The 14,166-nt window shown below is 37.8% G+C and overlaps 1 protein-coding gene across 1 annotated transcript; it reads right to left on the reverse strand.

The window, feature by feature from the left end:
• Positions 1-673: 673 nt before the first annotated feature.
• On the reverse strand, positions 674-10,395 carry AREG (amphiregulin). The gene is made up of 6 exons (XM_060147220.1): positions 10,041-10,395; positions 8,603-8,851; positions 5,586-5,787; positions 4,714-4,869; positions 2,629-2,740; positions 674-880 (listed from the first exon to the last, which is right to left on the reverse strand). The coding sequence occupies exons 1-5, from the start codon at positions 10,099-10,101 to the stop codon at positions 2,647-2,649; spliced, it is 762 nt and encodes a 253-aa protein (XP_060003203.1). The 5' UTR covers positions 10,102-10,395; the 3' UTR covers positions 674-880; positions 2,629-2,646.
• Positions 10,396-14,166: the final 3,771 nt, after the last annotated feature.

Genomic DNA, 14,166 nt, shown 5'->3' on the forward strand with positions numbered 1-14,166 from the left:
ATGCAGTAACTCAACTGACCAGCCAGGAACCAGACTGAGTCATTCCACAACATTAATGTTCTTGAAAGAACACTCGTCACAAATACACATGTATTTGTTTAAAATAAGAAAAGAGTAAGAAAGAGTAGCAAGTGGAGAAAAAGAAGAGTGGGTTTTAGATACTTTTACATTTATGTCATGATATTAGGGAAAGATGTCTCAAATCTAAATACTTCCTGGTTCTCTTGAAATGCCGTATTCAAACCTTGTCTCCTCCTTGTTTATGGTGATGATAATGACGGGCAATATATTTTCCTTCTTTTATAATACCTGTGTTTACTGTAACAGAGAGGCCATGCCATGTGTTGATTTTAGAAGCTTTTGTAATTAACAGGACTTGGAATAAGTTCTACATAGAATAAGAAAGACCAGTTTGGGATATTAGCATTTGTGGGAGGACTAAGTGATTCTGGTTTATAATTTTCCCATTAAGAGTGCTTTCTAAGAAAAGCAGTAAGTTTTGAAAATGAACACAAAAACAGTAAAAAAGGGAAGGAACTCCTTTTAAACTGATCATTTAAATGTGAAGAGAAAAATACCCTAAAGTCTCACAATGTCAAAACTAATATTCAAACTCTCAATCTGTTTGATTAAAAAATTTTATTGAGCTGTAAAATAAATATATTTCCATTAAATATTAAATAAATTATTTACAACTTGAAAAAATACTTTTTATCTCCATGCATCTTTATATACAGAAATAAGACTTAGGGTTAAAAAGTGACAATTGAAAGTTTAAAACCATCAGAATGGAAAGGTTCTCTTTTCTCTGGATCCACTGAAAAGAGAAACCAATGCATCACTCAGGTTTGTGACTTCGCAGTGACTCGGATCTGATACTCTGTTAGAAAAGAAAACAAAGTGTTAGAGATAAGCTCAATTCCAACATAGCTTTAAGAAAATGTCAAAGAATAATCAGGAATCAGAATTTTTGTCAATTTTTTGTCTAGGATGTCTTGTGAAAACTGCTAAGAGCTTCTCAGAGACAAACTATCCCTTTGACTTGAATCTTTCTTTCACATCAGCTTTGGTTATATGCCTACTTAGGTAAAGACTGCATATGCTCAACCTGTTTCATCAAATTCTGCTTAATAAAACCGAAGCAATAGTCATGAGAAATAGTTTTCCTAACCAAATCTATGCAGTGGATAGAATTAAAAACGAAGATGAAGTGGCTCAGTGTATTTATGATATACAGTTAACTTAGAATACTTAGTACCAAGGGCATAATAATAGTAGATACCAGTTATAGGCAGCCACTGTGTGTCAGCTCATCAGAAGTCCTTTTCCTAAAGTCATTCTGGACCTCCTCTGAGAAATTTCAATTGCACTAAATCACCAGAAATCAACCCTTATTCATGCTGGTGGTTTTAGCTTCAGATCATTAAGCCAATTCATTAATAAATTTTGATGAATAAGTATTGAGTATAGAATTGTCATGGATAATTACCTATTTTATGACTTATTGAGCTAATTCTGTAACAGGCTCAGAACATAGTGCCTGTACTCAACCAATGCTAAATATACTGGTTCTCCAAGCATCTGGAGTGTTGATTAAAAATGGTACTACTGACTTAGTAGATTTAGGAATATGCATATTTAACAACCATCTAAGTAGTTCTTAAGTCCACTGAAGGCAGAAAATAATAACTTAAGGATGTGACATCTTTCCCAAGTGTCTGAGGGAATGGAGTTCCTTCTTCTAACCAACTTTAAGTGTGTCCTTGATCTTACCTCCCTCTTCCTCTGGAAGTTTGTGTCATTAGCTGTTCACTTTAGTTATCAATGAAATATTCCTCTCTATACCTTCTCCCTACAACATGCTCAGCTCTCCCTCTTTACAAAAAAAAAATTTAATAAGAACTACAATATATACTCTGACCAAGCTGCCTCTCAAATCTGAACCCCTTCTGCCCTCCTACTTCTTTCTGTATAAGGGTATTCTACCTGCTGTTTCCACTTCGTCCCATTTGTAGGGCAAGCTCCTGGATGCTGGCTCTTCACCATGTGAGCGCAGCCTATCAGTTCAACCTTATCTTCCTCAACGCCATTTGAACTAGGCCATTTCTCAAACAGTTCTAAAATAATCTAGCCCATATCACACTATTTATCTTCCTTTCCCTTTATAATCGCTTGTCCCCATCTCACCAGTTCTTTGAGGCTCACCTCCAGTGCCATCCGTATGCACATCATTTTCTGCCCCCTAAATGTATCCCACTGGATTCTATTTCTCCTTCACTGGAAACTCCTCATGTTCCATTGGTGCCTTTCTTATGACATATTTTATTTCCCCTAGTATTCTCATTCCTTACACTTCTTTTCTATCTACTAAACACTAAGTTGTTTGAGAACAGAATTTGTGTCTCCCTCATCTTTATATCCCTTATAATAGTAAGGACATAGTCCAAAAGGACATAGTCCATCCTCAGTACTGAACTCCAGCTCATGATCAAAGAATAACACTTTAATGTAGCCAATGTTCACAGTGTATAATTAAAAAAACATGTTTTGCTCATTTTTCTTCATATAATAGATGTTATATTTTTTAATTGTAGGATATTATATAAAGATATCTTTTAAAACTCAAACCTGTAATATTCTCTTTAGTTATGCTATGGCATGTGCATTTCCATTTTCTTGTTGAAGTTTCTTTCGTTCTTCAGCCGCACCTTCATATTCCCTGAAGTATCGTTTTCGAAGCCTTCAGAGAACAAGATATTCTACTGTTATCAAAGTTCTATTCATCTATATATTGACTGGGGTTTCATGAGTATAGGGAATTCCTTTCATAAGTTGTTATAGACCGTTTCACACTTATGGACCACTCCACCAAAACAAAACCTAAACCCAGCTAAAAGTATCATGAATGTTCTTTTCAAGGGGATCTTTATGTTGACTTTACATAAACATATTTCCAAAGTACTGAGATTTAAATAAGTGTGCCTTGAGATGCAAACTTTCAGAAGGCATGAAACACATCCATGTCCCACCACCACCACCCCGCCGCCAACTTAGCACAATTGCCATGCACAATTGGGAGATGAAGATAGTATAGTTTTACCAGAGAAGGACTGTATGCTTATACAAATTAATCTGAATGCTTAGTTTTTTTTTTTAAAAAAAACAGGCTTACAAAACAAATTGAGTTTTATTTATTTCTAAATATAATAAATACCTCTAGTTTTACTTATGACTACTTATTACCAAAAAACTCAATGGTCTGAAATGTCTTAGTGTTGTACAAGCAATTCTATTTTTAGTAGGTCTTTATCTACTAAATGTTACTATTAAAATCTTAAGAACTTTTATTGGGATGTTTGGGGAAAAAATCAAGTTCAATTATGAAAAAGCAGCAACTATGTCTTAGGCAAGTACTTGCTATGTGTTTCAAATTCAGGGAGAATACCAGAGAAAAGGACAACATGACAAAGTTTTTCCATACTTTTCCAAATGATTATTAAATACCTCAACTTGAATAATTACAAGCTTAAATAATTCTTTCAAAACATCTTCCCTAACTGGCAATTTCTTCTTCTCTCCTTCTATGTCAAATAGTAATGGTTTGTCTGAGGGAATCTTTGCTAAATAATTTGCATATTTGACTTGAGGTACTAACAGACTGAAATAAGTTCTAGGGTGTGCAAAACAAATTTAAACCGCACATAAAACTTTATGTGCATCATAAAACAGTATTCTATGTGTCATTTTATCATTATCTGATCTGAGTTTAAAATAATAGCAAACAATGGCAGAAGATAACCCCTTGTTTCCTGAATGGCAGGAGTAATAGATCATGTACACAGTCCAGCTGTTAAAGTAATTTACCAAGACCTAAAAGTAGAATAATGAGTCTTGCTTTCCCCTAAGCTCTAGTAGCGCATGAGTCATTATAGAGCCATTCACACCCTCCCTCAACTTCCTTAATTCACTGACTTTTGTTTGACAGACAATGTCATTTTTACATACCCACCAGTGTCTACTACCTGGGACAGTCTAGTTCTAACATTCATTGGTCATGCAATGAAGTATGTGGTCTGTTATTACAAGTACAGGGAAGATACTGCAGGAATGAGACAGTAATAGAATTGTCCCTGCTTCCTATGCCATGCCATATGGAGGAAATTTATGTTAATAATTGAGTTCCCATATTGCACTTGACAATAATAGGCATAAGCTCTAAGTATGTCAGTACACCATGCTATAAAAGTCCTAACTCAGAATTTTGCATTCTAATAGGAGCAGAAGACATATTTTCTTGGCTCCTGGTTTGAAGCTCTTTGTGATTTTTTAGTACCAAAGCAATATCTCTGACAACCTACTATGAACCAGGCCTTAATTAGCTTTGGGGAGGCTTGTTTTAGCTTAATATAGTCATAGACGATACCAACACTCTGAGATTTGGAAGTAACAATGAGTAGCCATATAACATGAAACAAAACTATCAATTTAAGTTCAAGAAAAGGGCTTCATGTATTAAGTTTCAATGGTGGCCCGAGTAATATCCATTTAACCATATTCTATGAGTTGTCAATGAAGTGTAAAGATATAACCAAAGATCATATGCCACCAATAGAATAACTCATCTCAAATATGATACCACATTGTGTTAGAAATACTGAAAAAGATTAACCTGGCATTATTTTATCAGGGATTTTTAAGATATGCCTTACTTACAGGAGTGTAATAATAACAGCAATAGCTGTGAAGCTCATGGCGGAGACAAAAGCAGCTATAGCTGCTAAAGCAATTTTTGATAAATCGCTGTTAGCCATGCTGTGAATCTTCATGGACTTTTCCCCACATCGTTCACCAAAGTAATCCTGATGACATCTGCAAACACCCATATTTTAAAATTATAATCACTGAAAAAATTCCAATAAATTTTATGTTTGCTTTCCAGATCATAAACGACCATTAATTCTAACATCAAAAAAAGTCATGCCATACATTTATTTGTATTTCAAAATGATGAGACACTGAATGCATTTGAGCCAAAGATCTATTAGTATAAGAAAAGTTGAGATTCGTTTGGGTGTGATATTCCAAGACACACCTTTTCGTTCTTTGTGCTCCATGTATGACCAACTGATGAGGTCAGTGACTTGTTATGGAGCTAATACATTCCACTATCATTTAATGTGCTAGCGGCTTTTGGGGGGAAGGAAGCTAGAACAACATTATGTGAAAACTACCTTTAGTTCCCTTTTTATCAAGAGGTTTTGTAAATATATATTGTAAAATGATGGTTTTCACCAGGGTTTAGCAAACTATCGCCCATGGGTTAAATCTGGCCATTTGCCAGGTCTTTTACAGCATGCAAGCCAGGAATGTTTTTTCTATTTTCAAATGGCTATATTTTAATTGGTTATACGAGTACATACTTCATCTTGACCCACGAAGCCCAAAATATTTCCTACCTGGTTCTTTAAGAAAAAGTTTGCAAACCCCTGGTTTATACATTGAAAAAAATAAATGGTTTTCTGCAGTTAGGGGTTTCAGACACAGTGTTAGAAATATAGAATTCTACATAATTTAGGAAAACTTACTGGCATGATACTGTTTCCAGGTGCTCTATAAATTTGCATTCTCCATGAATGCAGAAATTTTGGAATTCTGCATCACATGGATTTTTCTTCTTTCTATTTCTTCTATTTTTTCCATTTTTGCCTCCTTTTTTCTTTCTTTTGGGTTTATCTGAAGTCTTTTCACTTTCATTTTTGTCTTTCTTGGGCTTAACTACCTGTTCAACTAAAAAAAAAGATTTATTGATAACAGTCTCTCTTCACCTGGAATACCATTTTGGAGACATGAGAGAAAGAAGTCCTAGCAGTGAGAGTTCACAGGGATAGCAGCCATATTTCTCTCATTATTTAACACAACTCATACACAATAATTGAACAAAGAGAATATCTGTATTGTGTGGCACTTAAAGATCTGAACCCCTTTGTTATTTTATTAGCTTAGAAACATATTTTGAATTTATCTGTGTCAGTAATATTATTATTATTGATAATAGTAGGAGGAGTTACTTGTCTAAGAAAATCCATGAAATATTTTAAACATTTTTTTCACTTCTAATACATACCAAGTTCTTGGTAATGAGCATTAATTTAATTAAACCCAAATCACAGTTGAATGGATTATTACTATCCAGATGATACAGATGAGAAAAATGAAGCTGAGTAAAGACAAGTAAATTGCACTAGGACACTTAGCTAGAAAATGGCAGTCCTGGGATGTTAAAGCCTAGTATTTCCCTACCATATTATGTTTTTTCTTGGAAAAAGTTTGGTTCCATTAATTAAAGTGGGATTCGAGTATATCTGATGATTTTCTTTACTCATATTGGTCTTGTGTTCACTATCATAATTGGGAATTAGTGTGTAATACTTGAAATGAAGAAAACAGAATTATACATTAGAGTTGATCAATTGTCTCCAACTCCCAGATTACAACAGATTATAATTAATTGATACCTTCTGGGGGCTCAGTTCTGTGATCAATCTATTTGAAAAAGGGGAGTCCAGAAATATTTTACTTGCTGCTTCATAGATTCATCCTAACTCTTCAGATCCACAGATACCTTTGTTCAGTGTAACAGTTATGCGGGGTATAGTATACCCATATGCTAAATATAAGAAGAAGGAGTTTCCATGTTAGATCTGTGCATTTTCTTATACTAATTCCTGAATAGGTTTATCTGAGCTAGTATTTAGCAGAGTCCAGTGGAAAGAGGAAAATATCATAATGTCATAATAAAATTAGTCATAATGGTCCTGCAGTACCCATTAAATAGAAAACTCTGGAAACATAGGGAAGGGTATCAAAGATAGAACCCTATGATTAAGGTAATGACCAATAAATATTATGAATATTTTAGCAGTTACTATATCAACATTAACAATAGTCAAATTAGGAGCAATGTTTAATAGGTGGCTATGCAATTTTTATATTGAAACTTTCCTCTGATGATAAGAAAAGTACCACAGATTAGGATAATTCCTCTAACAGAAACATTTCAAATCAATACGATGTACTTTATCAGATATATTACAAATTTTAGACAGAGACAAATGGTCACTATGCTGAAGTGCTTCAATAGACAACCCCATGGATCAATTTTCTCTCTATTTTACAACGCATTGCAATTTTATCCACTAGTCATTTTCATCACCAACAATTCATTTGGCCTTATGAAATGTTAACCTGAAGCATTTTTAAGACAAAAGTTTCTAGAGTATTAATGGTCTAATCTCATCCCCCGCAAAAATAAGAATTATAGATGGACCCCCTTCACCTTACGTATTATAAAAGCACAAATTCTGGGGCTTCCCTGGTGGCGCAGTGGTTGAGAGTTCGCCTGCCGATGCAGGGGACGCGGGTTCGTGCCCCGGTCCGGGAAGATCCCACATGCTGTGGAGTGGCTGGGCCCGTGAGCCATGGCCACTGAGCCTGCACGTCCGGAGCCTGTGCTCCGCAACGGGAGAGGCCACAGCAGTGAGAGGCCCGCGTACCGCAAAAAATAAATAAAATAAAATAAAAGCACAAATTCTGAAGCAAAGGAGGAAAGTGGAGTGTTTGATAAAGCTTTTCCCACCTGCCACTTAACTCAGTCACTGTCCTCGTGGTGTCACCTGCTATCCCTTCACCAGTTCTGGGAGCTAGACAGATGGGGAGGATTCAGGGAAACTACAGTCAGGAAAGAAGGGTCCTTAAGTCCTGCCTCCATAGTGGATGCTCCTAGGATATTTAGAGCTGATTTACTGATGATCTGCCCTCAAACTCCAAAGTAATATGAGGGTAATGAACAATACTGACCTCTTACTTTGGTACCCTCATTTTAAGCAAATGCTCTTTTTAAAAGTTCAGATAACAGCAAAAGAGAGGAAAATTATAGGTCACTATTATTTAACTGACAAATGAGATTTGGGGTTAAATAGTGATTTTAGCAATATAAAATCCATGCGTATTTGTCCTTTAATATTTCCATAAGGTGGTATTACTATTATTATTACCAATTTCTCAACATCTAATTCACAAAGGCTAAGATTCAATCTTTCCTCTCCCATTACTTCTTTCTGTTCCCTTATTTGTGTCAAAATGCAGTTATTTAGAGAAAAGTGGTGGTGGGGAGTGGCTATAAAAGCTGAGATGCTAAGTATATAGGACTCGTTGATGTTTCTCAGATTGGGGGTGGGGGGGTCGTGTGGCAGAGTATCTGGGACCAAACAGATTGGAGTTTCTCATTCTGGCTGTGGAATTTGGGGCAGAATGTTTAACCTTCTTGAGCTTTAGTTATCACATCTGTAAAATGATAAAAATTCCTACTTCACAGAGTTGTGAAGATTAGACATAAAACGTTTGTTAGAGTTCCAGACACATAAGATGTGCAAACAAATAGCTCTTTCCATCTCAGTTGCTAGCTTACCTAGTGGGGTATACAACAGTCATACATGCAAGAAAGCCCCTGGGAGATCTAGGGAGCAGCTTTTCTTTGGAAGCAGCTTTGCTCATCCAAACCACACATCTTATAGGCTACACTGTCACCTTATCCTCTACTCACCTTTGACTAAATCATCTACAATGTAGCCAGATATTTGTGGTTCGTTATCGTACTCTTCTGCATAGTCAGAGTCCATCCCCGAGGACAGTTCGCTACTAGAAGGCATTTCACTCTCAGGAGAAATCTTACTTCCCGAGGACATCTGACTTCTTGAGGTCACCTCAAATCCATCAGCAGTGTGGTCCCCAGAAAGTGGTTCCCCTTTCCCAGAGTAGGTGTCATTGACGTCTAATCCAGCAGTATAATGGACTATGGGAGCAAGAAAAAGGGAAGAAAAGAGAAAGTAAAGCAGAATGCCTCTTCTCACCAATCAGTTGCATTCAGGAGACAGGTTTATTGTCAAAGCAGTTATTGCACATGTGCTACTGTTTGTGATTGAGTCACTTATGAAAGCAACTTCACATTTTGCCAACAAATGGCTGTTTGTTGTGTCAGTTACAGAGCTCCTTTCATTGTTTTCTTTTCCACAGATAGCCTACATTAATTTCCACACACCCCCCAAAAAAACACTACCAAGTAGGCAAATTAATGTAATATAGTTATTTAAGAAGTAATATCTAAATATTGTCGTAACTTCACATACCAAATGCATTTGTAGTTTCTAGAATGTTACCTGTCCCATTTTAATAAACAGGTTCTAGAGATAAATACCAGATTTTCCTAACACGTGCTCACATTTTTAACAAGAGTATGTATATCAAATGTAAACAGTAGTTGATAACAATTATTCTTATTGCCATTGTTTCTTATTATTGTTCTTACATAGAGTAGAAACTAGAGACTAGGTAAGATTTGGGGCCCAGAGTTAAGCCCCTGCTTTATCTTTTAGATTTCAATAAAACAGCGTCAGAGTGGTAATTTTTTTTAACATCTTTATTGGAGTATAATTGCTTTACAACGGTGTGTTAGTTTCTGCTTTATAACAAAGTGAATCAGTTATACATATACATATGTTCCCATATCTCTAACTTCTCCCTGGGACGATGCGAGGCCGTCTAGAAAAGTAAAAGCAAAATCACTTGACAGAGGACATGGAGAATTTAGGCAGGAGGTAGCACTCCTCGGCCCGAGACTTAACCCCTCTTCTCCAAGATCTGCGGAAATCACTTCACCTCTCTGTACCTCGGTTTCTTTATCTTATCTTTATTTGGATCACAGGATCTGTAAGTTCTCCTTCAGCTGGACTAAAGTAAGAGTACAAGGATTCTCAGGCTCCCTCTTGCTAGCCTGGAACATCTAAGACACCCACCCACTTTTCTCTTCAGCCAGGGAAGGAGGAAGGGAGGGACCATAGGGAGGGAGGGACCTCGATCACCTCCCACGGGACAGAGCCGGGGGCGCCGAGGGGCGGTTTTTTTGGAGAAGCAGCAGCAAAATTCAAGAGGTGCCCACGGTGGGAGAAGCGCTGGGCAGCAGCTCAGAGCCGGGATGTCCTCACCTGAGCCGAAGATCAAGAGCGACAGCACCACAGGCGCCGGCGGCAGCAGCGGGGCTCTCATTGGTCCCTCGGAGCGGCGGCGTCGCGGTCTCTGGGGCAACTCGGCCGGGAGCTGCTGGAGGGAGGAGGAGGTGGTGGGGAGAAGGGGGACAAGGGGAGTCTTGCAGGGCGTGCTCGCAGGCCCGGCCGGGCTCGGGCGCTGGAGGCAGCTCCTGAAGCTCGCCTCGGGATCCCTGGGCTCCGGCTCGCGCGCAAGGTGTGCGAACGTTCCGGAGGCGCGGCGCGCACCTGTAGCTTTATAGGCCGGGCGGAGACCCGGGCATCGCCTGTGACGTCACGGCCGCCGCGGTGGGTGGAGGCGGGCGGCAGCCCCGGGAGAGGTTACTACCCCCAAACCACACACGGATGCCAGGCGCCCCACCTTCTGGGACCGTAGAGAGCCGCTGGGAGGAAATGAAAATTAAACCCCTCGCTGCAAGCTGAAAAAAAATACCAGATCTATGTTCAAGGGAAGGAGTGGAGTTTGGGAGCTAGATATCTGACATTCAAAAATCCCGAAGTTTTTCTGAAAACCCTCCGAATATACTTCGGTTGATCTAGTATTACAACAGACAGGGATTAACTAGAGAAGTTCCATATTAAGATGTAAAAGTACTTTAAGACCAAGAATGACTTAACAATAGCCCGATGTCTTTAACAAGAATAATGAAATGCATTAAATGACTAGAGAGCACACCTCCTAATGAGAAGCTGCTTTATTCACCATATCTCAACCGGGGCTCTTGCCCACCCGCTACTAAGTGGCCAAAATTTCCAACCACCTCCCTTCTGGTTTCTTTATGTGTCCCAGGGCCCTCGTCAAAGTCATTATTTATTGATCATTTATTTTGCAGAACAGTACACTAAAAATATTACCAGTGCCATCTCATTCAAAAACCTTGCTAAGTATCATTTTCCCTGTTTTACAAGAGGGACTAATGTCAGCTTTACAAAGCAAGGAGGACTTTACACAGCTGGTCATGGCAGAAGTCAGATAGATTTAACTTCAAGTTCATCTGACTCTTAAAATCTCTTTCCTTTCTGATAAAGGGATTTAGACTAAACTTCTCTTTGAAAAGAGAATTTCTGGGAGAGAATAATATTTAACATAAAGGAATAATCTCTACAAGTAGCACGTTGGCATTTGGATGAAGCGTGGTCCCAAGACTTTGCCTCTTGGAATACCAAGATAAAAAGGGCCAGCTTTTAGGGCCCATTTAGAAGCTAGTAAGGCATTTTAATCATGACAAGTAGATAATATGAAGGGAGAGGGAGAAAGCTGCTTAATTTGACTATCTTTGATGTAGAGACAACTCCAGAACTGGATTTCTCTTGACTTGAGGAATCGAAAAAAGCACTGTTCTCTCTTAGTGTTTCTTTGTCCTGAAGATATGTATCTCTTCCGTGACTGTTCCAGTAAAACAGCTCTTTTCGGAATGTGGGCCACAGTGCATCTTTCCTAATTCTGGGAAACTTTTTAAAAGCTACTTATTTTTTAATGACACATCATAATAAAGTAGGCTAAATAGTACCATATGTTTAGTAGGATAAAATAAACAGTCATGAATCATGTCTTCTCTCCTATTGGACACTTGCGGAGAACATATTTTGTGTAATCCACTTGTTTTATGTTTTATGCAGGGAGGTAGTAAAGAGGGAGATTCAATGATGACCAACTCCCTGATCCCAGTAGCTCAATGAGGCGAGAGTCAGATGCATAGGAAAGTAATTCTGTTACATCCGATGAAAAGAAGGATTGGGTGCCATGAAAAACCAGGATGCAGTTTAGTTTTGCCATGTGTATCATGGAAAGTTCTGTGGAAAGATGGAGAGGCCACTCAGTGGCCTTCCCAGCAGAAAGTGTAAATGGAAAGAATACCTGAAGTCGAGGTGTGACTGAGAGCCGAAAAGCAGACTAGAAAGATGACACTGCCCATTCCAGAGTGAAGCAGGGGCCGGCGTGGTCATCTTTTTTGGTGAATGAGGCAACTGTGATTCAGGGAGATTCACAGTCTTACCCGCAGATTTCAAAAGATGGAGATTTTGTTTAGCTTGCAGGCTGTCAGCTTACACTGGTGCATCTTTCTGCTCTCCTAGGTTTTGATTTTGTTCTAGTCCCCTTCTTCCCTTTTTATTACTCCTTCTTCTTAGTGAGGTGAATGCAGGTTGTGCATATCTGTCATCGAAAGTGTTTTACTTTGAAGTGAAAGGGGCTGTTTACAATGGAAATTGTTCTGTCTTTTTCCGATTGGAAATTTAGAGGGTGATAATTTACATTGGTGTGGAATATAACATGGCATCATAGGGACAGAGTGCTTAGATTCAAACAAGTTGGGTTTTCATATACAAATTCCACCATATATTAAGTTACTTAATATTTGAAAAATTTGGATTCCTCATCTAAAAATAGGAATAAAGATCCCTGCCTGCTGTTAAGCAGATTAAATGAAATAAGATACATAAACGCTAGCACAGATCCTAGCATATCGTGAGTGCACAGTAGATGGTAACTATTATTAACCTTGACATTATGATAGTTACATTATATTAATCACATTGAAGAACTAAGTGACTCTTATAAATGCAGCTACTCACAGAGTAAGTGAATAATCTCCTCCAATATTTTCAAGCCATGAACTTTATACCTACTTCACATTAAGATTAAACATTTTGAACATTTATGGTTCATCACAGGGTATCATAGGCGTCATCATAGTTGCATCACAATGGCAGCACCCCTGATGACTCATGGCATTCTGGAATATATGCATGAGAAAGAAACCAACCCCATGTAAGTGTGGGATTCCTTACATTCTGCATGTTAAGTTGAGACAAGAAGGAGCAATTGCAAGAATTTCAAGTAGAGAAGCAACTCTTCTTTACCCTGATAAATTGATGGTTCCCTCATCTAGTATAAGGTTAAGGGCAGCCCTAAAGGCAAATGTTCCTAGCCAACCACACTCATTTTGGTGCCTAGTATCTGGATCCTGATAATATTTTATATGTATAGTGGAAACAAACTCACTTTGACTCTGCTAAAATGTGTGCTATAGAGCCCAGAGTAGAATTATGTGTTTGTTCATATAGCTGATCTTGAGTTTTTACAGATAGCACCAGGGTCTGAGTAAATATTACATCATGGTTATTGTTATGAGTCAACAAATGAACTCCCAAACTAAAATTAAGAAATTCTCTAAAATATAAGCAACATTTCATTTATTAATAAATAAATTAGCTCCATTTAGAGGTCTATCATTTTCTACTTTTCACCTTGGAATTTATCCATTCTAAAGAATACATAATTTCTAGTTCCTTCAAAAAGAGACCTTCAATGAACTTGATTTATCTTGACAGAATAAAATAAATTTACTTGCCCTTTATATCTTTCACATGATGGCTTTTGCAGAGCAAGGACTAGCAGATGGGACTGAAATAAGTGAATGCGTTGGTACAGTGGAAACTAAATAAATGTAATATACAATTAACTACATTTATACACACACAAAAAGTCAATCCTCTAGGTAGTTCGTTTACTCATCAAATATATTTTGAGAACTAGATACTCTTTTAGGTTTAGGCACTGGGCTAGAACTTTGAATAAGTCATAGTGTCCTTGTTTTTAAGGACTTTACATTCTATTAAAGGGAAACACGTAATAACCAAGGAAACAATGCACATAATCAATTTAGGTATTTAGAAGTGCTAGAAAGGAGATAAAATGTGTGATATAGAGGACTTGGGATGGTAGAGGAAGATGATAAAAAGAAATACAAGATAGCGCCTACACTTAAGTAGCTCACATTTTCTCTCTAGAGGAAACAGATGGCAGGATAAAAAGGAGAGGATTATCCTATAGGACAATAATAACAACATAGAAGAGCAGAGATAGGCATGGGCAGGAAGGAGCAATAGATACAGGCACATACAAGAAGAATGAGGGCATTGTTGAAAAGAGTTCATTCCACTAATCATTTCTTAAACACCCCTCTTAACAGTGCCAGACAAGAGCTCTCTTTAGCTCTTAACCAAAGGTCAGCTGGTCAAAATCACCTGAGAACCACTACAAAATGTACTCTCCATTCTCCTC

The sequence above is a fragment of the Lagenorhynchus albirostris genome, chromosome 4 (genome assembly GCF_949774975.1).
Source record: "Lagenorhynchus albirostris chromosome 4, mLagAlb1.1, whole genome shotgun sequence".
Lineage (NCBI taxonomy): Eukaryota > Metazoa > Chordata > Mammalia > Artiodactyla > Delphinidae > Lagenorhynchus > Lagenorhynchus albirostris.